This window comes from Diprion similis, chromosome 10 (genome assembly GCF_021155765.1).
Source record: "Diprion similis isolate iyDipSimi1 chromosome 10, iyDipSimi1.1, whole genome shotgun sequence".
Classification (NCBI taxonomy): Eukaryota; Metazoa; Arthropoda; class Insecta; order Hymenoptera; family Diprionidae; genus Diprion; species Diprion similis.
The window spans coordinates 11969165-11994400 of NC_060114.1; the positions used below are offsets into that span (position 1 = coordinate 11969165).

Below are 25236 nucleotides of genomic sequence, written 5' to 3' on the forward strand. Positions count from 1 at the left end.
TTAGGGAAGTAGGTATCACAGTGTGAACGTAAATTTTAGTCATGATTTCCTGAATTATGTATGCCACTTGAGCGGAAAGTAAAAACAAGAGTGGAAAAATTATCTGAATATATATGTTTGATAAAATGTAAGGAAAAAATGCATACTTTATTTCGCTGAAAGTAGGTCTGTGAAAAGTAATCAGTGATAGGTAATTGGAGTTTGAGAGAGTAAAATTCATTCCCCTTATACTATACTATCGTTTATTTTCGATCAACATTAATTTGTACATAACAGCTAAATCCACATTACACATCGCGTTGATCTGTTCTTTATCCTTATTCGTATGTATATCTATATGTATATAAATTTAACAATCACGCGTGAACACGTGTGTTTGACATGTGATACGCTGTTGTCATGTTACAGATAATTCTGACTAGCTCCGGAGAACGTTCGTTAAGTAAGCCATTCCGTATTATTGTAAGAATCAGACACTAAAATAGAATATCATTGCTAAAAGAGTTCGGTAATTTAGTACTTATTAAAACTCATTGTCAGCTAGGTATGACTGTACTTCGAACAGGGTAAAGGAAAATTAAAAAATAAAGAGGGCCAAAAAAAATAAACAAATGTCATGCATATCAATATTTATCAGCTAGGTTAAGTTATTTTTAAACACTGGAAATTCACACCAGGAAAGGAAATGTTAGAATGATGATTATAATAGTAATAATATAATAACAACAGTAAGAATAACTAGTCGGATATTTTTGCTATAATTTTTATAATCAACCGCAGCGCTTCGAGAATACGCCTTTTCTTTTTGTCGATTCCAACACACATACTCACAACAGAAATTGAGTTTGGTGTTATGGGCTATAAAATTTAATTCCTAGCTTTTGAAGACTTGCCATTGTTCCAAAAAGTAAAAGGCAACCGAAATTTCGATTGCGAAGGTGCTAGCGAACGGAATGAACCTTGATTCTTTCTAAACTTACGTAACTACTAATAGAACACGGGAACTGAATTTCGGTGGTGTTCCAATCATGTCGGCCATGGACCGGCACCGCCGCCTCGTAATTACTATTACAATTTTTGATTAACTGGGTACTATGAATTGTATAATGTATATACAGGCTACCCGCCACCTTTAAATTTTTCTGAAATCCAACCGCTACGCGTTGCAGCCGCAATTGGTTCGATGTCACCGATTTTCCAAATATGTACTCAACTGAAGGAGGATGAAGCTCGTCATCAGGAACCAACTCGCTGGTATCGATGCCAGCATCTTGTACCGCTCGTCTAGAACAAAACGTGTAGAGGTTACAAACTTATCCATATAAGATGCAAAATTTACAGCAAGACTCATTAACGTTTTCTATTCGTAAAATTGTGCTTAAATATAAAACAATCAAGCGGTCTTTTCGGTATTTCTTAAGCGTTACCAGCTCCGTCAGCAAAGTGACGAACGCGATAGAAAATTTTGAAGTGGAAGTCATCATGGCGGCCATAATGCATGCTACGCGAGCCACTTCGAGACTTCACCATATAACTTCAGTCAGCCAGTAATTGGAACTTGATAAGTGTAGCGATAAGCCAATTTCTTAGTACTTGCACAATCGAAAAGCGTTTTCTCTTTTCACTTTCAAACAGTAAGACTATGCAAATCGTAAACACAGCATTATCACTTATATCCTTCCGACGCCATGTTTGTGTGTAGGTGTGAAGTTTACTCTGGAGAGCAATGATAATAGACAAGCAAAATAATCGGTAAAAATCGATAAAAGCGAGATGAAAAATTGAAATTTGAACCATTTCTATCCTCTATGATACAGTTTGTCCATTCACTTCAAGCGCACCCTACGTCACAGCGCAGCGACGTCATATCAAAAATAAAATCACACCCAAGAACATTGAGTTTGCTGTATATTTGAGTGTACCTGGAATCGAGCCTCATGTATTCAGCGTAATATTGAGAACATGAAATTACCCATGAGCCCCTGTGACTGGCGCGACTGAATCAAATAGACAAACTGTACGCTAAAACTTCCAACAAATGCCAAAAATTTAAGTAAAGCAGAAATTTTTTGAAGAACCATGCAGCATGAAAGGCGAGTCGTATCAGTGTTTCTACACTAACCTTATAATATTGGCTTAAAATTAAACGTATCCTTACATGTAACATACTTATATAGTTAACAAATGTTTGATTTTTATTATCAATCACAGCACAATAGTTGTTTTCTACCTTAAACTACAATATCACATTAGCTACGATCTACTTCGACTCAGCGTAACAGGAGAATCGTAACTTTACTATACACACAAATAACTACTATAGAAGTTGAACGATCGTCATGAAAGGTTCTATACATATAACAATGAACAATGAACAATCAACGATAACGTCAACGGTTAACGAACGTTGACTGAGATGACTATTACATATCCGTTTTACCTTTCACGGCTTACTTGGACCAGGACACACGGTTGGACACAGTGCATGTGCTACATATTTTTCTAAATTTATTTTATTTTACAGGACGTTCAGGGATAAAGATTGCGGAGGATGACAGGAGCTGGTAGAACGAATCAACGTTTACGGGACAGCATGGAAAAGAACGAGGTTTCAGCAAAGCGTTGGAAGAAAAAGGTAATTTGACGAAATGAAATTAAGTAGAAGAAAGACATCGTGCGTAAAACAGTTATAAGTACACGAAGAGATCAAATTATTGGTATAAATTATAATCTATAACTTATACGGTAGTTGTGCAAATAATGGCGTGACATTTTGATATCGATATAGCGTTCTGTACTCCATATCATCGCATATCTTGTCATAATATTATTTTACATTTCGTGCAGTATCCGTGCCTTCAGAAGTTCATCCGATGCATGTCAAACTTGTCGCGAGAATTGGACGAGCTTAATTCGTACAAATTTATTTACAAAACTCAGACGGGGAAAATAAAGGAATGATTATAAAAATTGTGGAATCTCGTTACGAAACACCTACGTAAATCTGAAGTCTAAAATACGTCTATTGTACAGGCTCCGCATGCTCCAGTATATTAAGCAGGACACGGAGGATTGCTCAGTACGTTTTCACTCGCAGTCTGTAATCGTTCCAATTTCAATTCTTTCGGTGATGTAACTTTACCTGTCATCTGGTCAGACATCTTTACCGTCGACCATCCCAGACTTCTTTGAACAGCCATTTTCCACTTGGTGTATCTCGCGTCTCTCTCTGCAAATAATTATAAATCAATAGTTGATCGAACAGGTTATTTATGTATTTTGTGGAGCAACTGCTGCTTTTTTTTTCAAAATTATACTTTTCCTTTCAACTCTCAATACGCTTGTTCAAACTCACCTTCTGGTGTCGTCGTTGGCAAAAACGTGTCGGTGGGGACTGTTTCTACCTCTTCACCCTCCAGCTCCCAGACACCGATGCCTTCCGCGTGTCCCGCTGCCATCGCCACACCCAGCGCCGTAATGTCAGGCATAGTTGATCTGACTAAAAATACCAGAAACGTTTACTAAACGTCGTCCAATCTGTGCACAGAGGTATTTTTGCTTAACGTTAACAGTTTTCCGATCTTCTCTAACTATAACAACGCCTGATGATGTCTCTCTTTCAAATACCTGTTGCGAAAAACTCAAAAAGAATCTTGTCGAAGGTTTCAAGAAAAACTCTTCGCCATTCGAATAATTACTCACAGACTGGAGTGCCGCATAGATCTGCTTGCAGTTGCATCAACAAGTTATTGGTTGTCATTTTTCCATCGGTGTTTAGTTTCGTCAGTGGGAAACCACAGTCCTTGTGCATTGCCTCAAGGATATCCCTCGTTTGGAAACAAACAGCTTCTAAGGCGGCTCTGATAATGTGCTGCTTCGTCGTGAAGGCGGTGAGACCGCAAATAATACTTTTGAAGTGAAAGAAAGTCAGTTATGTCACCGCAGTTAAGAGTAACAAAGTGATTTAAACATTTAATACCCTCTGGCGTCTTTCCTCCAGTAAGGGGCGTAGAGGCCGGAAAATGCAGGGACGAAGTACACATCCCCTGTGCTGAAAACACTCTGCGCCAAATCTTCGCTCTCTTTGACATCATTGATCAACTTGATGTTGTCTCGAAGCCATTTTATCGCCGCTCCAGCTACAGCAACCGAACCTTCAAGCGCGTAAACAGCTGGACTGTTAGGGCCAAATTGATAAGCAACAGTGGTTACTAGCCCGTGAGACGATTGAACCCTCTAAAACAGAAGCTTTATATAAAAACTGTGTGTGTTTTTTTCTCTCTTTCCTTGCTTTGTTATTGTAATTTCTGTCGTTTTATAGATTGAATTCTGTCTGCGGGAAGAAAGTCCGGACAGGTTATTGCGCAAGTTTATAACTTGAGTAAATGATCGTAAACACAAACCGTTGTTCCCGTGTTACAGAGTAGAAAGCACCCGCTTCTATACGTATTCTTGGCCTGGCCTTGACGTAGACAGTTTTGACCCACCAGAGCAGATTGCTGGTTTCCGAGTATCTGATGTAACAGAGAAATGGGAGAGGGAAAAACATCAGTCAAGCATTTGGTGTCTGTGCGTTAGTCGAGCCCTGCTACAGAATCCAGAAACATGACACCGGTAGATCGGATTTCAAGAAGTGATTTCAGGATTGAAACTTCCAAAGGATTTCGATGATTCTTCTCTTTTAATTCTTCTGCTTTTTATCAGAAACTTGAAGTTCAACCAAATAGCGAAAGGTAATAATCACCCCGGAAATAGTGATGCCCCTCAAAGGTCCAACTGCGACCTTTCCGTATATTTCCGAGCTGCTTTTGATGTCCGGCAGGAGTTTCATCGGGATGTCGAAGTACCTACAGAGGGTCGGGTCCCAGGAGAGAGTCTCAATGTTCATCAGCATCGTCCTCGAGGCGTTTGTAACGTCGGTTATGTAGAGTCCCCCATCTTTGCCGCCGGTCAGGTTCTGGAAGGGCATCGCGAAGTGCGAATTAGAGTAACAACGTCGATCGCCATTTCCGAATTCCGAATCGGCATTCGCGCGATGTCTGCAACTCGCTTACCCAGATCACCCAGGTGTCGACGGTTCCGACCTTGCACCTTCGCTCCCGCATCGCTTTCCATACTGTCGGCACGTTGTCTTTTAGCCATCTTATTTTAAGCGCAGAGAAATATGGACTCACCGGCAAACCACAAAGCGGTTTAAGGTGGTTTTTACTCTGGTCTGGAAACTTGGCGATGATCTGATCCACCGTAGCGTCCGTCCTGATGTCCGACCAGACTGCAAAACATGGTGGAGAAACAGCATCGATCAGGTATTAGCAACGCTTTAGTCACCTTTGACCCTTAGAGGACCGAAGTCTAAAGAATTTCGACAAATCTTTTTTCGACAAATCAAAATGTCGGTAGGTCAATGACCTTACGCCCTCGTGCCGGTTCTCCAAGGGTTGAAACCACTTTACTCACCTATCGCGTTGTACAGAGGCTCGCCGGTTGTCCCGTCCCAAGCAACGGTCGTTTCCCGCTGATTCGTTACGCCGATCGTCACTATGTCAGTCACGAAAAGACCTAGCCCCTCGAATTTCCGCAATACTTCCTTCACGCAGGCTTTTACAGCGAATAGAATTTCCTTCGGGTCCTGTTCCACCCATCCTTCTTGCGGGCTGTGCTGCTCTATGTCTATCTGATGGGATGCTAGTTCGGCCACGTGTTTGGCGTTGAACACCTAAGAAGTGCATCGAATTTGAGAAAAAAAGACTCCCCATATTTTACAGGATCTTACTGATTACTGTAGTTTAGTTTCACTTAATTTTACGACCGTTAGAAAATTTATAACACCGTTGCGTCGTATCAGGGACAAGAAACACGCAAGTTTGGCTCAACCCTTTGTGTTATAGTGGTATAAGACATGATTTACATGAAGTATAACTTTTTGGGATCGTTGATAACAAATCTGAAATCGGATTTAAAAAATTCGAGATGGCGGATCCAATATGGCAGACGAAAATTTCAAATTCAATCGAATCCGAAAAAAAAGTCTGTCTAATCGTTTTTGAGCTTCCGTATTACGAATCTAAAATCAGATATTTTTTTCTCAAAAAGTTGACCCGTTGTCGAAGGGTTAAGGCCTGATCGGATTAGGTACCTACAGTCGCTAATCTTTACTTTGTTGCCGGCGTGATATTTGAGGCTAGGCTAAAATTTTCGATATTAGGCGATTAGATATGTAATACTACCTGCCGCCGAGTGTCGAGATATGCTATATCTATATACATGATAGATCTCTACATCACTTGCTAATAACATACAAGCCTGTTTATACAGCCTCTGATAATGATCATAATCCGCACATCCAACCAGAGATAAGACGCGCGGAATATTTAAGGAATAATTATTATTATAAGCCAGGTTATAAATATTTCCGGTCGCTCAACGTTGTATAGATTTTATGGTTCAAATTGAGCGCAATCGGTATTAGTTCGTTGTGGAATGTTTTAGGCGGGGGAAAAAAAAAAAAACTTTTTATTTTGGGAATGGAAATTTCCAGATCATTGCCAAATGATTTCATTAACGTTGAGTGAAATCAAATTGTGAATTCAAGGTCACGGTACTCGTGAAATCGCCGTCGGGGCTAAAATTGTTATTACACGTACATAATACAGATTATTGGTGTTTAACGATCAGATAATTTCATATACATGGTTACGCCATGAGCAAATAATAAAATTAGTACCTCGGGACAATAAGAACAATTATTAAGTATTACGACCATTACACTGCGTAGATTAGGCTTTCGTTTAGCACGTAGATTGACCGTTTGAAAAAATATTTTATACGTACAATTACCTAAATTATTTACAAGCTACATTTGCTTGTAATTTTACCGGATTATTGAAGCCATGACCCTGCATGCAGTATCAAATATACACACCGAGCAATAACCTCAGCATTCTTAAATATTTGCTCATTCGATAATGTGCTGAATCAATGTTTCTGGCACTCGGAAGTCGTTAAAAAAAAAAAAACAATAAAAAACGCAGACGTTGAAGAGAGAGAGAGAGAGAGAGAAAAAAATAGTGCCAAGCTTTGTATTAATATTTCAATATTAAGATTTTAACCAAATTATACATGAACTTGAACGCGACGACTTTTTTTAAATTATGAGCTTGAATTTCTAGTGACGCGATCGTACGTGAGAAGATAATTTTTTCATATTAGACACTAACACGGATATACCGGGTGTCCCATTTCAATTTTACTTGTGATTGATCTCGGAAAATACGACTCCGATTGAGTATTGAGTAGAATGAAACTTTTAGAGTTCGAAGGGGAATGTTGAAAAAAAAAAATTTGTTTTGGTCCAAAATAAGGAATGGTGGTGTTAAAATGGCCAACATGTTGTTTTTAAATGGAAACATCACTCTTTTTCACCGAAAAATTTGTCGCACGAAATTTTGAACTTGACTTGACGTTTTGATTTGAAAAATTTTCGCTGGAATAAAAGTCGTGTACCATTTAAAAAAAAAACAAATATGGTGGCCATCTTGACGTCGCCATTTGTTAATTTGACCCAAAACTATTTTTTTTTTTCAACATTCCCCTTCGAACTCTAAAAGTTTCATTCTACTCAATACTCAATCGGAGTCGTATTTTCCGAGATAAATCAGGTGTATGATTAAAATGGAACACCCGGTATATATACATTATATAACTCGTTGCAGGGAATAGACGTTATTGGTATTTTATGTTTTTCTTTTTTACCACAAATCTCACGGTCCTCGTGCCGACATCTATTACTCCGATGAGAGGTCCAGTCCTTTTTGTCGACGCAGGCATCGCTTCTGTAATCATACGATATAGGTATAATGTACAATTTCAATTTTCTTTACCATTGATCATTATAGGTATCGAGTCTTCTATATCAAGATTCTGGGCATCTTTTCTTTATTCAGTTTACTCATTTTCAAGGAAAAAACCTTATATTTCTGCCATCGGGTCATACATTAATTAATGAATCGTTTCGTAAGCGCTATGAATATGGAGAAAAACAAGAAAAAATAATACAAGAAAAATCTTGTTTAACAATATGTGCGAATTTAAATACGCTGTCGTATTGTTATGTTCATCTATAAGCTTTACGGTTCTGTATAAACACGCTTACCGGTTTTCGTATCCAACTTCGACGTGTCTGATACTGTTTATTATATTCTATTTATTATTATTGATTGCAAATTATCCAGGCAATTTTAATACAAAATTTATTGAATAGCTTACTTCGATTTGTTTATTTTTTGTTATTCTCAATATTCGATTATTCTCATAGTTTTTAAATTTATCGTATATTTTTATAATTTACTAAGTTACGTATATTTAAAAAAGTACGTTTTATTCAGTCTTCTACGATTTCAAATAATAAATCCAGTCTATCGGTTACAATTTATGAGAATAAAAAATAAAAAACAAACTATTTATTCGTAAAAACGTTCGTCAAACAGTAAGAAAATAATTCACCGAAAAAAATATAACGGAACCAATAGACGGTGTTTGAGGGAAGAATATATATAAAACTCTGTTAAAAAATTAACAATTCGCGTATATGCACATCTATAATATGTACATATCCATCTATATAATCGACGTGCCACACACACACATGTGTATATAATACGTGTAGTTTGCTCTTTGGCCACAAACGATGGAATGTCAGGGAATGGTCCGTCGTGCTGCGTCTCTCGGCTATTTCAAACCAGAGCTGGAGATGGGGAATGGTGACGCAATCGAAATACGAGCTAGCGATTGGCTCGCTAAAGGGGCTCGTCACCGCCGGCCAAGCTCACGTGTGTGTGTGCTGCGGCGTGGGCACAAACGGCTACGCGCGCGGAGGCCGCGAGTGGCGAGTAGCGAGTAGCAAAACGCTTAATCGTAAGTACGAAGCGAGTATCTGCAGCGTATGCGTAATAACGAAGACGCGACCGCTTGTGTGGTCGGGAAACGTGCCCCCCTCCCCCTCCCCCCCCCGCTCTTTGCCGCTGCTGCGCAAGTTGCACCAGGAATCATCTATGGGTGTGTCACTATGCGATGTATACTATACACAGTGTACATTTACATATTCAGTATTCTATATGTACGGTGTGAAATTCCGTACGAGAAGATATGAGACTGAATCGGAAAGTATCGGGTAAAGTATTAGAGGTTACGGTGTAAAGTACCGAATGTTATGTATTCAGGTAAGAAAGGCAGCATAAGCGTATGATAAGGTACAAAGCCGTATGATTTGTTAAATGGTAAATCAAACTTTATACAGAGAAAGGAGAAACAATATGGCAGCAGCGAGAATCCTTTGTCTATATATTTGGAAGTAGTAGTTTTCTATTGCACCTCGCGACTTTGAGCCGGTATTTCGTGCCCACGGAAATGAATTTTTGATAAATCGAGACTGCGTATCTCTAGAGAAAAAGTGAACGAACAAATAGATCGTCATATGTTTGATGATATCAAGTTATTCGAGTTAAAGAAACGGGGCAAATATGAAGATATGAGATGAGAATGATGGAAGAAATTCGGAGTAAACAGTGAACGCTTTACTCCAATGCGTGGATGCATGCATGCATATAACGTTGGGAGTTTATAATTACTGATGAGGTATTAAAGTTCGTTGTAACGCTGTTAAGGTACATGCATCGAATTACACGTTGACCCCTGATAACTTCGTATCACAGAAAAAGCCGATTACCGTCTTGGTAAACGGTTGATACATGCATACCTTTTTGCATTAGTATTTTTACATCACATGTTTTATTCTGTTTTGATGTCCATTCCACATGATTATACATATTTGGCTCAAGGCTTAAAAAACCGTTGTTGCGCCCAAAACGCGATAATGTCGATAGACATTCGTGTTTCGTATATTTTCTACACAATACATCGTAGGATGTTACAAACTTTTTTATTCAAGAATTCTTCAAATCGATAACAATCGGAATAATAATAATAATAATAATAATAATGGGACTACTGATGCTGATAAATCATGTCTAGGCGGAAAATTTTTATTACTACATGAAACTATAACGGTACCACCAAAACATATTTGTTTTCTTCTTTGAATACTCGTATATAAATGCTATTGTGATACTGACATTAATCGTAAGTTTTATCAACGAGATGTCAAACCGCTCGACCTTTGATAGAGAACAGTCTGTGATGTATCAGCTAGTTGTTGATGCATAATAATATCGAGGAAGCCCCTAATTTCGAAAGCTGCACTTCGTCATTTTATTACAGTAGATATGTAAACAAACGTGTGGCAATATTACGTATAAACTGACTTGATATTGACTTCGTGTCGTTCAGATAAGTCACTACAAGTTGTTAGCAAAATATTCTACATATATCTTACGCCTGTCGATAATGAATGAATTAATGTAGCGATTCCTGCTCCAGTTGGGTTTATAATTGTTATTATTTTTGCCGTCTCTTTGCGGTAAGTCATGTCAAGTATTAGTTTGAGAAATAATTAATATTTTAGTTCGTAAGGAAGATGCAGAGCGGAAAAATAGGAGATCATACTTATTTTTCAGGAATTTTTTTAATAAGTTTTAACTGTAAATATTGATATAGACTTTGTTAGGCTTAATAAATACACTCTCGAATTACATAACAACAAATTTTTTTACTGATTTTAATCACTTTTTGTACACGAAAATCGTTGTTGAAAATCAGTGCGAAAAAAGGTGGGTCTGAGGTGTTGATTTCTCGGAGATGGTTAAGCTGGACTCAAAAAATCGAACGGTTTTAGATTCAGCCTGTTAATAGCCTTGGAAAGAATCATACGTTATTTGAAATTTTGATTTTAACTGCATATTTGTTTTGCAAAAAAAAAAAAAAATCAAAAAAGCAGTCTTTTACAATTTTTATGAAAAATGGCCGCCATTATATTATTTTTGCGAATAAAATTAAATTAAAGGTCTAAACTTTGAAAATGTGGAGGGAAAAAAAATCGATTTTTTCAAATTTCTGGTACAGAATACGCCCTTAATATTACGCGAGAATTCTTGACTACAACTAGTTTCGTTTTGTTTTATTGTAAGTGCAAGTAAATGAAAAATCTTTAAGCCCGTGAATTCATGCAAGTTATTTTAGTAAGCGGTCACGGTCGCGACTTCGAGTGACAATATACGACCTAGAGACTGTTGAGTATACCGTAAAACTGTTGTTATCGGCAAGAAGTTAGAGAAACGGGGAAGCAATTTGTTTGTTATTGTAATATGTTTGAACGTTTTTCCTTTGTTACAGCTAATATGCTTCTTTTTACGTAGCTATACTTCAATCATGTCGAAATTAAAATGAACAATATTGTAAACTGTTTGAAAAGACGTAGATACATGCTTCGAGTAATTATCACAGATACGTTCAACTGGTAAAAAATCAGCTACGCTTTTATTTTTCGAGCACGAGAAGAAAAAGAAAAAAATCATTTCACTCGAAGGTTATAACAACCGAGATTGTCATTAAATTTCGTAGCTTGCATGGATTTTGTATGAGAAATATAATAATTTAATTGCCCAATAAATATAGGGAATATATTTCCATCAAATTCAGAAAGTACGAGAAATGAAAATTATAACTTGATTAAATCTTAATTAATTTTAGTATTAGAAACGGTACTCCTTAGAGTAGCTGATTTATTTTTTGTTTAATTTGAATCCGTACCTGTTCCAACCGGATTGAAGGCAAAATATTGCCAAGTACTCCCTTTGCGATGCAACATTATGACGATTGATTACGAATTCTGAAGTGTTCGAAGGATTTGCCGTTATGAAATAAATTTCAATCACTGATAACCATTCTAAAGCTTCTTTTTATAACAAATACGAAGAAACACTGTTTTTCCCACGAAAATAGTTGCATCCATTTATCAAGTTTGGTGGGTTTAAACAACCCAACCAACGCTTCCAGAGGAACAAACACAAAGTAGAATCAGCCGATGGATGTGAAAAACTGAGGTAACTTTCGAAAAATGAAACCGGAATACGTTTGAGAAAAAATCGCGAGGGATAAGAAAAAAAAGAACACTTTCCGATTGAAATTATGGATACATTTCGTTTCAACGGCTCGACATAATTTTGAGATCCGTTAACGCGAAAGGTTTTTCGTAAACTGAACCGCAATTTTTATCTGTCTTAATTATCCCAGGTATACGTACAATAGATATGTATATATATATATCGATTCGTTTTGACCTCAGCTGAGATTGGCACAACCGCGTGACTTTCGCAAGGCCAAATTCTAAACTTAGAATTTTGTCTACATAGTCAGGGATATTTCATACGTATGGACAATACTATACGAACATTGAGTACCTGTGTATGATTTATGAGGCAGATCCGTTTTACTACATCATTCAAGTGTAACTTCGGTGCTGAAATATTAGTCACGATCATGAATGAAGTGAGCGATTAGCCGGAATCGTCAACCTCTCGTTGGATTTGGCGCGTTCTCTATTTCCCACAGGAAATTATTGAGGTTTGTTTTGGTCTCAGTCTCTCGCTTTTCTCTCCTTTTTGTTCTGAGGTTAACGAATTCAAACTACAGAGAGGGGCTCGTTTTTTATGTATGTACACGTGAAGATATATCGGAAATATGTGTGTTTTATCAGGCTTGTGATAACAACCACGCTATCACACAAACCTACGAGACACGCTTGTAAATGTGGATTGAACTTTGCCCGACACCGATTGGCGTTCGGTAGAAATTTTTCACCATTCAATTTCAAGTGTGTAATTCATGCATAATATATGCAATATCATGCATCATTCATAATATATATGCCTAATTTAAGGTTGTGTTAAAATCAGACAGAGCAAAGTAAAAACGTAAAAATTTCTTTACCTTCCGGTCACGGTATAACCGTTTTGGCATTTATTGTTACTTTAGCGAAGTCAACTCGGCCATTGTACTTGCGTTTCCGGTATTCTTCCTTGTATTAATGATCGATCCCTATTCTGAATGCTGATGAGAAGGTGATGATGATGTTCCTCTATCGTGATATCGAATGATATCACAGATTTATCAAACTTCTGACACCTAATAATCGCAGGAGGTGCGCCTACCAGGATTTTTTTCGTGTTTTATTGAGATTGTTTTGATATGATCGATATCTATGATGTAATTGGAAAATTTTTATCCGTGCCAGGCTTAGAATACTGATACCATAATTTGAAACTATTCGGTTTGGTTTGGCACCTGCGTGGTTTTATTCTCATTTTATTCGTTTAGTAAAAATTTTACACATCGTTTTTTCCATTCGGTTAGTTTAACGAGAGAGCCAATTAAAAAGTATGCTGGAGAGTATTTATGTCAAGTTTTTGTAACCTTTATTCGTCTTCATCAACTATTTACTCAGCTGCGAAGCTGATAAAATTTTATTTATACACATCAAATGGAAGAAAAAGAAACACCGGGGAAAGAGAACGACGCGACGCCATGTTGATCACTGCGATTGAAAATTCTTTCTTTTCGATTTGAAACAAATTCAAGATTGAGGTCGGTGACGTTACTTGGTAAAGTAAAGGTTATTGCCTACGCAGGGAAAGAACGAAAAGCAAAGAAAATCCTATATAATCAATAATAACTGAGACACTCCTAAGAGACAGGGTACAGACAGAGTATTTTATTCATTTCATTCGGCATTTACGCGATGCTAGCTCAAATACTGTTCAATTAGTATTCGATCGATTGGCTTCGAACGAATCAACTCGAAGTAGCAGAGGCTATCTTGTTCCCTCCGATTCTGGCTACACACCCGCAGGGCGTATGCTATTACACGTAGAGAAGCTCGCTAACTACAAAAACTTTGTTGTTGTTCATCAGTGAAGTTGCGCGAGAGTCAAAGTACAACGGCGCAGAGTGAAAAAACAAAGGAAATAAAATGAATAGGAGTGCAAACTACGTTGTTTGTCAAGTCGATTACAACCAAAATATTTAAAGAACCTGACAAAATTCAGGTGACTGTAGCGGGCATTTTGAATAGAATAATAGGTGAGAATAAGTGGACAAATTATAGCAATCGAATCGAATCATTATTATAACAATGGGCACGTGGTTTAGCAACGTGTGTCTCTAATGATGCGTAAAATGTGACCAATTGCTTGTATTAATTATGTTAGTCAATATAATAGTTATACTGTTCATTCTTGGGTAACTTTTTTGAACTTTGGACTGCAGATGACGCCTGTAATGACATAAATATTTCCCAAGGCGGTGTATCGGCATGCAATACCAATTTATAAAATGTCGAGTTTATTTCACACTCCATTCTCCACAGGGTTTCGGATTTATCAACACAATATGGTTGGGGCGTCTTATTTTGATTGCTCTGTAATGAATTCCTATGAATAATATTTGCAGATTTGTAACTGAATAATTGAAAGAAAGAATAAGGGAAAATGAAAATCGATTTGGTATGTGCAGTATAATAATAGTTCACCACGTCTTCCTCTAACCGCTGCACGGTAAATGGGGGGGATCTAGTTACGGCCAACTGCCACGTGTCTTTAATGAACGACGCTTAGGTATACAGCTATGATGATAGGATGGAGCTGTAAAATAGATTTCAAGGCTAATTTATTGCCTCCAATTAATTGTCAATTAATGCTAACGCCTCCCTTTCTGCAATAAAATTGACTTGAACGCGGCTACTGTGATACAGAATCGTGAATCTAAATTACTGCCAAGTTGTAACCGAACACTGCATTCATTCATCGATTCTTGTGTAGGCGGTAGACAACCTCGAGGAATATAAAAAGTATTTACAGCGGAATCGTCTCGCGGCCTTTTTCTGATCAAATACTTACAAGTAAACATTGTACGCTTCAACGTTCGTTCAAATTTCCCGCGAGACAATCTCCATCGACATATTTTTTCTCGCAGTTAACGATTTACGCATGTGTGTAATATATGTTTGGCACAGTTACTTTGTTATGGCAAAATTAAAAATTTTGTATTAATCTTAGTTTTTGTAAAATATGACGAAAAATTGTCCTGGTGTTATGCCACGTTTGAATTTCGAACGTGGCGTATAGATTTGCCATACGTTAGGCGGTAAGCATGAAGTCAGTGCAGCAACTACATTAATCATTCTAACCGGAAACATAGAAGGCCAAATCGTGGTCTAGATATGGTCTAATATCGCACCGAGATTTGAATATCGTTCGAAACGCATCACGTGATTTATCCGAACATCATTTCTAATGTGTGAATCTAGTTGATAGTGATTTTTCACTTACAGTCTGCTGCGATCGAGCGCGGTTACTTCTGTCGTCGATGGCGCTGCTGGTAGATGAAATACTGGATTTCTTTTCACACACACACACTGTGAAATTTTAGAGGTAAATATTATATATTTATTGTAAATCAAGTTATCATGCGGACGAAGGGGTAATAACTCTCCGTTCAAAGTATATATTCTACATATTTAAATTTTACGACTCATTTCACAACGCGATTTCAACGACCGTCGTCTGCTCGAAATTCCCCAATGCAGCCGGGCATGGGCACATGCCTTTGACACGGCAAGGAGTACGGACACCGTGCGAGAAATGAGATTTATGCATTGGCTGCCAGAGGTGAACCCAACGCCTACGAGCAGATAGACTTATTTTCAACCACAAGCGACAGGTGGAGGCGCCATCCGAGATTTCACAATTCTATGGTTATAGAATTATAGGTTACCTGCGCCGCCTACAGATATGGCGAAGATCTACGTTACCGACTGTCTCCATCGCCTGGTAATTCCATAACTGCCGTTGATTGGAATGCTCCCGTCAGCACATATTATATGCTATTCAAGCTACAAATCACAATTGGAGTTCGATTGTTCATAAATCCAGATAATAACGGCCTAAATTGTAGAGCGTAAAAAAAGTAACAAAAAAGTATATTAGAAAAATTTACGTATGACGACGCACCGCCGAGTTATCGAAAAAAAATGAAATTAAACCCTTTTTTCAAGATGGCGGAAAATGTACATAGGAAATCGAGGTCGACCACTTAAAGTTAAGCTTTTCTAAGCACTCCCCCCAACATATCCAAAATTCAGCTTTCTCGGTTCATTTGCATTTCTCGGCCGTTTTTTCGCATATAATGACTGGACTAATGTCCCGGACCTACACTATGGCTCAAATCACGTAATTTTACCACATTAGGCAGAGCGAAAGCAGTGAATGAGCCAAAAAAAAAATTATGGAGATCAGTAGATGAAACCAAACAAATTACAAACATCCACTGCTTCCTAAAAAATTGCTAAATACGACAGAGTACAGGTCAGTTACCGACACGCGTTTATCGTCCAGTCCAATGGAAAATTAGTTCCAAAATCCTATTTCCTGTTGGAGGGCGCTAGCACGAAAATTGTGAGCTTGGCGTGTGGACTATCTCCACTGAATTTCAATCGGCACACGATATTTGTAACCTAACCTAAGCTAACCTAACTTAAAAATAGGAACTGAGGTTGTGATCATGTGATCACTGTAACCTCCGTGCGTATACCGTGTGTATATGGAGATCAGGGCTAACGATAGACATCACCGGATAATAAGTAAAAACTAAGTAAAGGAAATAATATTTTCTATGAGGAATTGTATTATAGTCACATAAAGTCCGGCAGAAAATTTCTATTATGACAGTAGATGATAAAGAAATATCACCTGCTGAGGATTCAGAAGATCCCGTTGATCGTATGCTTAAAAAAACCGGCTGCATTGAGTTGCACTACAAAGTTCAGGTAGAGATTCTATAACTTTCCTCAATATAATCATGTGTGAATGCAATAAATAGTGAATCGATCAGAGATTTCAATTGAAGCGAAAACAACAGTTCTAATTTTTCACTTTCTTCAGGACTGCATAGCAGAGACACAAGATTGGAGACAATGCCAGGAGCCTGTAAAACAATTTAAAAATTGTATGTCTAATTACGAAAAGAAAAGGCGTGAGAAAAACGCTGCGTAATAAATAGCTATAGACTAAAAGCGCAGTTTTCTGTTCACCTGACACAAATGAACATGTCGTCGATTCTGAGGAAGCTTAGGTCTATCATTGCTGTAAGCCCCCGAGCACTTCCGATAAATGGTTGCAAGATGGCTATTATAGTCAGATCTGACATTCCCATGTCCAAAGGAAAAACTGCATCTCAATGCGCTCATGCTGCATTAGAGTGTTATCGTGCAGCTCGGGCAAACCAAAATAATAAAGCGATGCTAAAGATGTGGGAATTGACCGGCCAGCCCAAAATTGTTCTCAGGGTATCGAGCCAAACTGAACTTATGAACTTGGCTCAAAAAGCAAAGAAAGACGGTGTTATTGCAGCAATCATTCAAGATGCTGGGAGAACGCAGCTGGCTCCGGGAACAGTGTCAGTTCTCGGGCTCGGACCAGGTCCTAAAGAAGATATAGACCGATTAACTTTGAACCTGAAATTACTATGAGCAATGTTTTATTTTGTTTGAATTTTGTGAGATTCATAGTTTACTTCCCATTCACACCTAAAAATTCTCCACTGCATGTGTACATGTATACTGCGTTTGTACAGGAAAATAAACACGCTAGTAGTATGGTTGTCAGGTATTTCTACGTTCGATTGAAATTTTATTTTTGGCATCATGCATACCCTCATTGTTATGCGAGCCTGTATTGCACACGTTCGTATGCTTGTGTGGACTTTTAGTTCGGATGAAAGCAGTAAAGGCAAACACACCATGTAAATCTGGATCTATTTCGAAAACATTGCAATTGGAATAATACAGCCACTAAAAAATACTTACAATATGAATATTTCAAAAGGCAATTAAATCACAAACTCTTCCACTTCATCATCCATTTATTCATCAATTTATAAAAAAAAACAGTTTTATTATACGCAGAACCTTTGTGATGGTATTTATGTTAAGATGAACTTTAATTTGAACTTTACATTATAAAAAAAAAGTTACATTTTATGTGAAGTATGCGAACTCGCGTAGCTATCGTATGTGGTACGTGCAGGTAGAGCAAGAGAATATAAAGATTGTGCTGAAAACAATTTGCATGAATTTGTTTTAAATTTTTGTATTTTTTTCTTATGTACTTTTTGTCTCATTCTTGGTCACTCTAAGTTATAAAGAAAACATATTCTTGAACTAAGTTATTTATACTTGGGTATCTAAGTTACGATTAAAGGTATGTATATAAAATAACATCAGTAGAATAAATTTAAAAAGTATATGTCTAAAGTTACAAATTTTCGTACAACTAATTTCCGGATCATTTAGTACACTTCAATTGCGCGTCTCATATTTTTTCGAGAAAAAAAAAACGTGCATAAATATAGAAACTTATTAACACTGTGTCGGAAGATTCAATAATCTCTCACATTTAGTCAATTTATATCAATGGCTAAGCAATTGTATCGTAATTATAAGGGGAAAAAAAATGGTACAGCTAGCACTTATTTAGTAGAAGGCATTGAAATTTTATATAAGATTTTCATCCAAAGATATTGTATGGTGTACAATTCCACGCAATTTCAAGTAAGGCTTGCATCGAGTTGCTTGAAAGTGAGTTCTTCTAAAAATCATCGAATCATTTACTACTTTAAGAAATTATGTATAATCAAGATTTTTAGCATTTAACCACATATGTGGTTTCCTCGACAGGCTTAGTAAAAATTTTGGTTGTTCTCGTGATAACGTAGCTGATGATGGTTGTGTGTCATGACTTTGTGAATATGTTACGTATAATAAAAAATTAAACTGCCGAGGGCTGGGAGTAAATATCAAGTTTGTAACAGATAGTAATATACATAGGTAGCTATAAATATATCTGGGAATTAAAGTTACGATTGTAGTTAAAATAGGAATATTATTAATTCAACGTTCTAACATCTAATTTATATAATCACTTGTTACAAGTTTGAGCAACAACGACGAACAACGCACTTGAATAACAGTTTTATAGTTTTTACATAAGAAAAAACCGAATATGACACACACAGTTGAGTTAATTTGGCAGAGTTCTTTACAATTTCTTTCCTCCTTCTAATAAAAAAAAAAAAAACGAAAAAAATACTATGGATGAATTTCATAGAAAGGAAATTTTTCAGGATGCGTATAAAAATGAGTCGCCGGTGCATAACGCGAAAAATTCTAAAAGTGGAAAACCATGTATCTTTAGAGAGGTTTTCCGCTGTTTCGTAAAAGAATTTCGTTTCTTAACAATTTTTAGGAAATTGTTCTCATCTGATCAAATCACAAACACAGAGTTACTTCAAAAATCGTGAGGTAGTAAAATGTTAAATAGGTTTGACATCCGTTGCGGAAAATTCGATAAGTTCATTAACAATATTCAACTGAAATTTGATAATTTCATTTGAAAAATACCAATTATTGGGCTTTTTCAGAATTCATTACAAATTTATATACGTGAAAAAAAATGTGACAAACGTTATTGCCATTAGAGTAGATCTTCACAGTTGAAATATTCACATTAATGAGACTAAAAACAACAGAACAACTGGTAAATTGAAAAAATACTCTTAATAAAATATCCTGCCATGCTTCGATACATGATGTTATCAAATTGATAACGTTTGTTCCATTTATCCAAATATTATATCCAGAGTTTTCTTCGGTTCCCATTAGGTATTTTACACTTACTAGCTACGATAAACAGATTTTATAACGGACATACAAATTATTCGACTATTTAAATAGGTAATAAAATTCAATGGGAAACATAACTTGTCAAATAAAATCGTGCGTAATAGGTATTTCAGTCTCATAGAGTGCATGTCAGAGTATTAGTGGTAGCATAATGTACATTTGCCAGTAATAATTTTCACTCCCAAACAATTTGGCAAATTTCATCACAATATTACATTGTTTTAAAATCTCGTTGATTAATCCATTATTCTCACTCTCTATTTTTCTCACTTTCCTCATACACAATAATGTACCTGTTTTCATAATTTATACCTTCAATTCTTGCCCTCCGATCAGTCGATACTGCGTTACTAAGCTAGCACTTTACTAAGCTCGGGCGGTTCGACATAGTTATTTAATACATGTGGTGCTTCATTGAACTCGTCCAACTCGTCCCCATTGTCGGCACCCTGTGCCAGCAGGAAATACTGTTCGCTTCGTGTCGGCCACAACAAATGAGCCATAACACAGTACGCAAAACAGTCTGCTGAATACGTAATGCCTGTAAATGAATATTTCGTTTAGTCGAATAGTAAAAAATGTTACCATAAATTCAGTAATGATTTTATATAAATCATAAGACACGGAATAGAGCGAATTTATGCAATTTAAAGAATGATGTTAACGAAGTGGAAGAAAATTCTTTTGCCTACCGAGCAGCAGTTTAAACCTCCATAAAGCGCTAACTTGAAGAGCAATCAGCGCGATGATAGGCAGGTATATAAACCAGACCAAGGAAGATGCTCCAAAGTGTAAAAGGAAATTTAATTTCTGAGTGTTGTGCTCGTAGGTCATGGTGTTTCGTAGCTCGTACAAAAACCAAACCATTATTGCACTGCGAAAGAGGAGGATGAACCAGCCTGGCCAAGTCTGGTACTCGTCTATATCCTCGATTATGTCGACTTCCGTCTGAAATCACGTTTTTGCCATGTTAGTATTGACAACACCAAAAAAATGATCAATAATCAATAAAATTTGAGAACTGCCTCACCATGTTCCAAACGTAGAGAAGAATATGCACTATTCCATAGCATAACCAGATCGCAAATACCAACGGCTTCCATGTCAGCTCCATTCTCGTCACAGCCCATCCCTTGGCTAACAAGAGCAGCAACAGCATGAAGGATGTCTGTAAAGTCGATAAGACAGAAAAAGTTCTTTAACAAACACGCAACGATCAAGAAGTAGTCAAATTTCTTTATCTCAAATATTGGATGAAAATTGAAGAAACTTGATACAAGTTTTCACTGCAATTTCACAATTTTGGAATCACTGCGAGAATGTCTCGCTGTACCGTTTGTTGAAAGAATTCCTAAAAACATCCTCACCCTAGACAGTATGTCGAATATGTCGCCGGCAACTTCGAGCTGTTCATACCCAACGCCGTCAAGGGCGAACTTAAGGACATGTAAAAGAATGAGACAAATGGCAAGAAATTCCAGCAGCAAGCTGACAGTGAAGAGCCTGGTGACGGGATGCCTCTGCATCCTAGCAGCGTAGAGTTGAAACGGTACGAGAATAACATAGCAGAGGAAGAACAGGAGGTAGAGCTCGACAGTGTTTTGTCTGTCGTAAGAGAACTGGTAAGAGAGAGCGTTGACGCTGCTGCTGTTCGGACTTCCGTTAACCAGCCATATGTCGTACTTGAGCTCGTCCTGCCCGTCGTAATGTTGCCACTTGCAAGTTGTCGTGTTTCTGTAACACGCGACAAGGCTGACGTACCAGAACCTCGGCCGGTCCAGGTCTTGTATGACGTAAGTGAACTGGTGGTCCTTCACCACGTTCCATTTCGAATCCTCGTCAACGCAGAGGCGACCGACGGGGCATGGAACGCGACGCAGATAGTCGTGACCCTTGTCGTTGCAGTGCCAGTCGTAGGAGCTCTGATTGAGAGTATCGAACATAAGAGAACAGGCGACGTCTTTGTTTCGCACTGTTCTGTTACCATAGTACTCCAGAAAGTGAGCTCTGTCAAGTACAGCGAGCGTTATAGGATTGGAAAAATTCTTGCTAGATGTCACGTTGCCAAATATGTATCCGAACGAGTCTTTCTGCCTGTGACGATCCGTCTTTTGAAAGCCAAACTTTATCAGGAAACTGAAGAAATCTCGGGTGTTGAAGGAGCCTGTTATGTGAGTCGATGTGGCCGGTTGACACTGGGTCAGGAAAAATACCAGAACTGTCAGCGCCAAGGTGACGAGTCGTTGGTGCCGGAACTTGATTCGAGACATTTTTTTACAATCTTTTGGTATCTGCTTACAGAATTCTCAGTTGTAACAAGTTCAGGTCAGAATTTGTTTATTCTTTTAAACTAAAACAAAGAATCTTTCAAATGCATCTGACATCATATTTCGGTTCCCTTTATTTAGTCTTTCTCCTTTAATCATTGTTAGAGAACAGCTAAACAGCTGTTAGGTATTGAGTCAATGTACTGTAATTTTTACAACTTTATTGTCAGTAACAAGATGAACGCTTGTGTAATAACAAATCTATACGCTTATCCGTTGCTTGTTTATGTTCAATTAGACGTACATCTCGTCTCTCTTCTCGCTATCATATACGCATAATGGTACTTTTGTGATAAATTAATATGCGAACTAAGATCGGTCGGTTAAAGAGGATGTAATTCATTCTCTATTCAATCGACATCACGCACTCAACTTACGGCGACCGTGTTTTCTCTTCTGTATCTTATTTTTGCAAGCTACCATCGTTTCACATTGTTTTCATTGTTTTTTCTTTTATTTTACGATATCTTATTCTCTCGCCTCCGAATGATTTTCGTTTCACGTTTGACAGATCGTAGTACAAGCCTGCTTCTCACGTCGTTGCATGCTTTCATCACCCTACAAGCCTAGGGTATACACCTTCAATGTTGCACGTTGCACACCTCTTTCTTATTGATTTTCACTGGCACAGAAACTTCAACTAGACGCGCTATGGCTAGGCGGTATATTTTCCAGGAATTTACACGTTGATAAAAAGATCGCGCTTGGTTACGCTTACGTCCGGTGCCCTCCTCCAATCGACTCTCGAGATTGTGGTTTGTAGGATTTTTAGATGCTGGATTCAACTCCCCTGCAGCTCTCCCCCCTCGGATCGCATCCCCGTTGCTATGACAACTTTCAATTACTGATCCCTTCGGAATGCTGCCCCCCTAAGTATTTTCTCTTCAACTGTCGAATTAATGAATAACGCAATCAGTCAGTCTCGCACCTATCCGCCAATGATATTCCTCCTCACTCCCTCTGTCACTTCGCGTAGACACGCTTTCTCGATCACAGAAAATCCTTACCGCTTGCAGGTTCCCCTTTTTTATCCTAAGAGCAAGAGCAAGAGTTGGCAACGTTCTTCATCTTCAAAATTTGGTTTTGAAAACGATGAAATACATACGTCTTATAATTATAGAAATATTAGTGATTCAAAATTACTATTTGCTGATAACTAAGGTGCTTGTTGCAACTAGTTGGAACCCGTTTTTACCTACTGATCTCCAATTTTGCAGAGATCTATGGTGCGGCGATTTCCTTAAATCCTTTCTTGTTGACTTTTTCAAACAATCTATTCATGTTACACATAGGAACATCAGCGAGATAAATATTGCAGTGGCATTAATTGAAGGCAACGCTAGTTGTTGGTGATAGTTAATACAGCGGCCTTCCATACCGACGGAGCAAGATTTATTGACAAAAAGTGACGCAGCTACCTTACTCCTGCAATTTTACAGAGTGGATGTTTAGATAGAGCAGACTCGACGATTCTTTTTTCTACCCCGACTACTACCTTACCGATCAATTACCCCCGTCCCATGGGGTCAAATTGGCTGGGCGGAAATACCGCTATTCGGTTGTCACGAACTAGCGGGGATGAAAAGTTGCAGCGCGGGCAGCCCCGTCGTCGTAAGTCACTTCTCCCCACACATTTCATCTTACCATCGTCATATGTGTAAATATATGCAATTTTACAGCACAGAAAAACTGGGATAACGAAATATTTTTAATTCCGTAATTGAATTTGTAAACAAGACAAAAACGTAAATCGAACTAGTAGAGGCAAAATTATGCAAACCTATTTTAATTCGAGATTAGAAAATTCTCTCTTGTCTTTCTAATTTCATTTTCAATCATTTAAGGCTGTTTCCCACTTGTTCTCGATCGTTAATTTAGAATACTGAGCTTTATCGTCTCTGACTAAGTTTACTTTTGATACACCGCGGATCAAGTCATCTCGATCCCTCAGGTCTTTCTATACCTACTCCAAACCCGTTTGCCGAATACGTATTCTATGTAATACAATTTAGCGGGATTATATAAATATTCGACACTTCGCTGTTTTTTTTTCTTTTTTTTTTCTTTTATTTCTTTTCAAACCTACAGCGTAAAGGAAAATTCTTATCAGTAGACTTGTACTCAGCGCCGGATAAACTGCACGAAACAACTATCGGTCCAATTCCCGATGGTGAAAAAGAACAAAATTTCAGTCTGCCAGTGTAATTGTAGTAAAACTGCAAATTCAGATGCAGCGTTGACGCGGCGGAGGATAGCCGTCAAGTTTTAGAACTTGGGCTGAAGGTTTGTATTTTTTGAAAGAGATACGAGGAAGTTTGTCAGCCGCAGGCTATTGTGGTCCTGAAAATATTTGCAAAATTCCCCGTGTCAAATTCGTACGCTGTACCCACATAACATATGTTTCTCTATCTATAGGCTGGTATAAGGTAGACATCAAAAAAATTGTCACGCAATGCACGCCCTGGGCGACAGTAACTCGATTTGGCTTTAGGACGCACGTATTGCTTCGGGCGCCGAATCGCTGAACGAAGGAACGGATGACTGAAGCTTCGTGTCGGTCCCTTTACCGACACTCACGGTATGAATCTCTGACGGAGTTACATGAATGGCTAGACATATTCCGTAATGATTACGTGCACGTCACGACTCGTGTCGGACAGAGTTGGAAGAATTTCTGTATTTTTTTTACTCTCGTTCTCACTCATTTTTCAAGCAAAAAGTGAACTAGATCGCAGCTACGCTATGGCAAGGAAATTGTTAATCACGGTATAAAATACATCGTGTTATCGTGGGATTAGCTATACACATAAATAAAGATTGGGTAAACAAATTCCTAATTACGTAGCCCCGGGGCTTAGGTTCGCATGTTCCCGCAACGCGACTTCTCGAAATATCAACAATCTCCCCCGAATAAATTGACTTTTATAAAACGAGTACGACGATGGAAATGGGGTGAAAAAAATATATAAATATACATATGTATACAGACACGAAATTGCGAGAGAAATTCTTTTTCACCTGAATGAAAAACCGTGCAAGATTTTAGAAGAAAAATCAAATCAAATCAGCGTATTATACACATTTGAGAGGGGGAGAATAACGTTTCGGAAGCTCTTCAATTTCCCGAGTAAAGAAAAACATTTTCTTCAACTCTTTCACGACATATTCACGATTGTGTCTTTTTATACCCGTGGTACACACACGGCTTTCTACAGTTGTAAT

At 37.8% G+C, this 25236-nt stretch overlaps 3 protein-coding genes across 6 annotated transcripts; 1 reads left to right on the forward strand and 2 right to left on the reverse strand.

The window, feature by feature from the left end:
* Positions 1–316: 316 nt before the first annotated feature.
* LOC124411492 (glycerol kinase) lies at positions 317–15611 on the reverse strand. Of its 4 annotated transcripts, XM_046890629.1 has the most exons (12): positions 8538–8549; positions 8126–8135; positions 7753–7837; positions 5458–5716; positions 5055–5272; positions 4745–4957; positions 4404–4514; positions 3980–4236; positions 3703–3908; positions 3356–3499; positions 3143–3229; positions 317–1284 (listed from the first exon to the last, which is right to left on the reverse strand). In XM_046890629.1, the coding sequence occupies exons 3-12, from the start codon at positions 7825–7827 to the stop codon at positions 1187–1189; spliced, it is 1668 nt and encodes a 555-aa protein (XP_046746585.1). In that variant the 5' UTR covers positions 7828–7837; positions 8126–8135; positions 8538–8549; the 3' UTR covers positions 317–1186. The 4 variants fall into 4 exon arrangements, with proteins under 4 accessions (XP_046746585.1, XP_046746583.1, XP_046746581.1 ...); XM_046890627.1 differs by lacking the exons at positions 8126–8135; positions 8538–8549 and adding an exon at positions 15279–15611 and having other exon boundaries at positions 7753–7832; XM_046890625.1 differs by lacking the exons at positions 8126–8135; positions 8538–8549 and adding an exon at positions 11704–11974 and having other exon boundaries at positions 7753–7832.
* Positions 15612–16528: 917 nt separating this feature from the next.
* Positions 16529–18327, forward strand: LOC124411496 (peptidyl-tRNA hydrolase 2, mitochondrial-like). The gene is made up of 2 exons (XM_046890636.1): positions 16529–16774; positions 16890–18327. The coding sequence occupies exon 2, from the start codon at positions 17048–17050 to the stop codon at positions 17474–17476; it is 429 nt and encodes a 142-aa protein (XP_046746592.1). The 5' UTR covers positions 16529–16774; positions 16890–17047; the 3' UTR covers positions 17477–18327.
* Positions 18075–22902, reverse strand: LOC124411493 (transmembrane protein 145). Its single transcript, XM_046890630.1, has 4 exons — positions 21055–22902; positions 20718–20855; positions 20380–20635; positions 18075–20228 (listed from the first exon to the last, which is right to left on the reverse strand). The coding sequence occupies exons 1-4, from the start codon at positions 21955–21957 to the stop codon at positions 20038–20040; spliced, it is 1488 nt and encodes a 495-aa protein (XP_046746586.1). The 5' UTR covers positions 21958–22902; the 3' UTR covers positions 18075–20037.
* Between the last annotated feature and the right edge of the window lie 2334 nt (positions 22903–25236).

Coding starts and splice junctions, on each gene's coding strand:
- LOC124411493 (XM_046890630.1), bottom strand. CDS start 21,957: ATGTCTCGAATCAAGTTCCGGCACCAACGACTCGTCACCTTGGCGCTG. Junction 20,636..20,717: donor TTCTCTACGTTTGGAACATG/GTGAGGCAGTTC, acceptor ACGTGATTTCAG/ACGGAAGTCGACATAATCGA. Junction 20,229..20,379: donor GAGGTTTAAACTGCTGCTCG/GTAGGCAAAAGA, acceptor ATTCATTTACAG/GCATTACGTATTCAGCAGAC.
- LOC124411496 (XM_046890636.1), top strand. CDS start 17,048: ATGAACATGTCGTCGATTCTGAGGAAGCTTAGGTCTATCATTGCTGTA.
- LOC124411492 (XM_046890625.1), bottom strand. CDS start 11,761: ATGTTGCATCGCAAAGGGAGTACTTGGCAATATTTTGCCTTCAATCCG. Junction 5,273..5,457: donor GCCTCTGTACAACGCGATAG/GTGAGTAAAGTG, acceptor CATGTTTTGCAG/TCTGGTCGGACATCAGGACG. Junction 3,500..3,702: donor TCTATGCGGCACTCCAGTCT/GTGAGTAATTAT, acceptor TGGTATTTTTAG/TCAGATCAACTATGCCTGAC.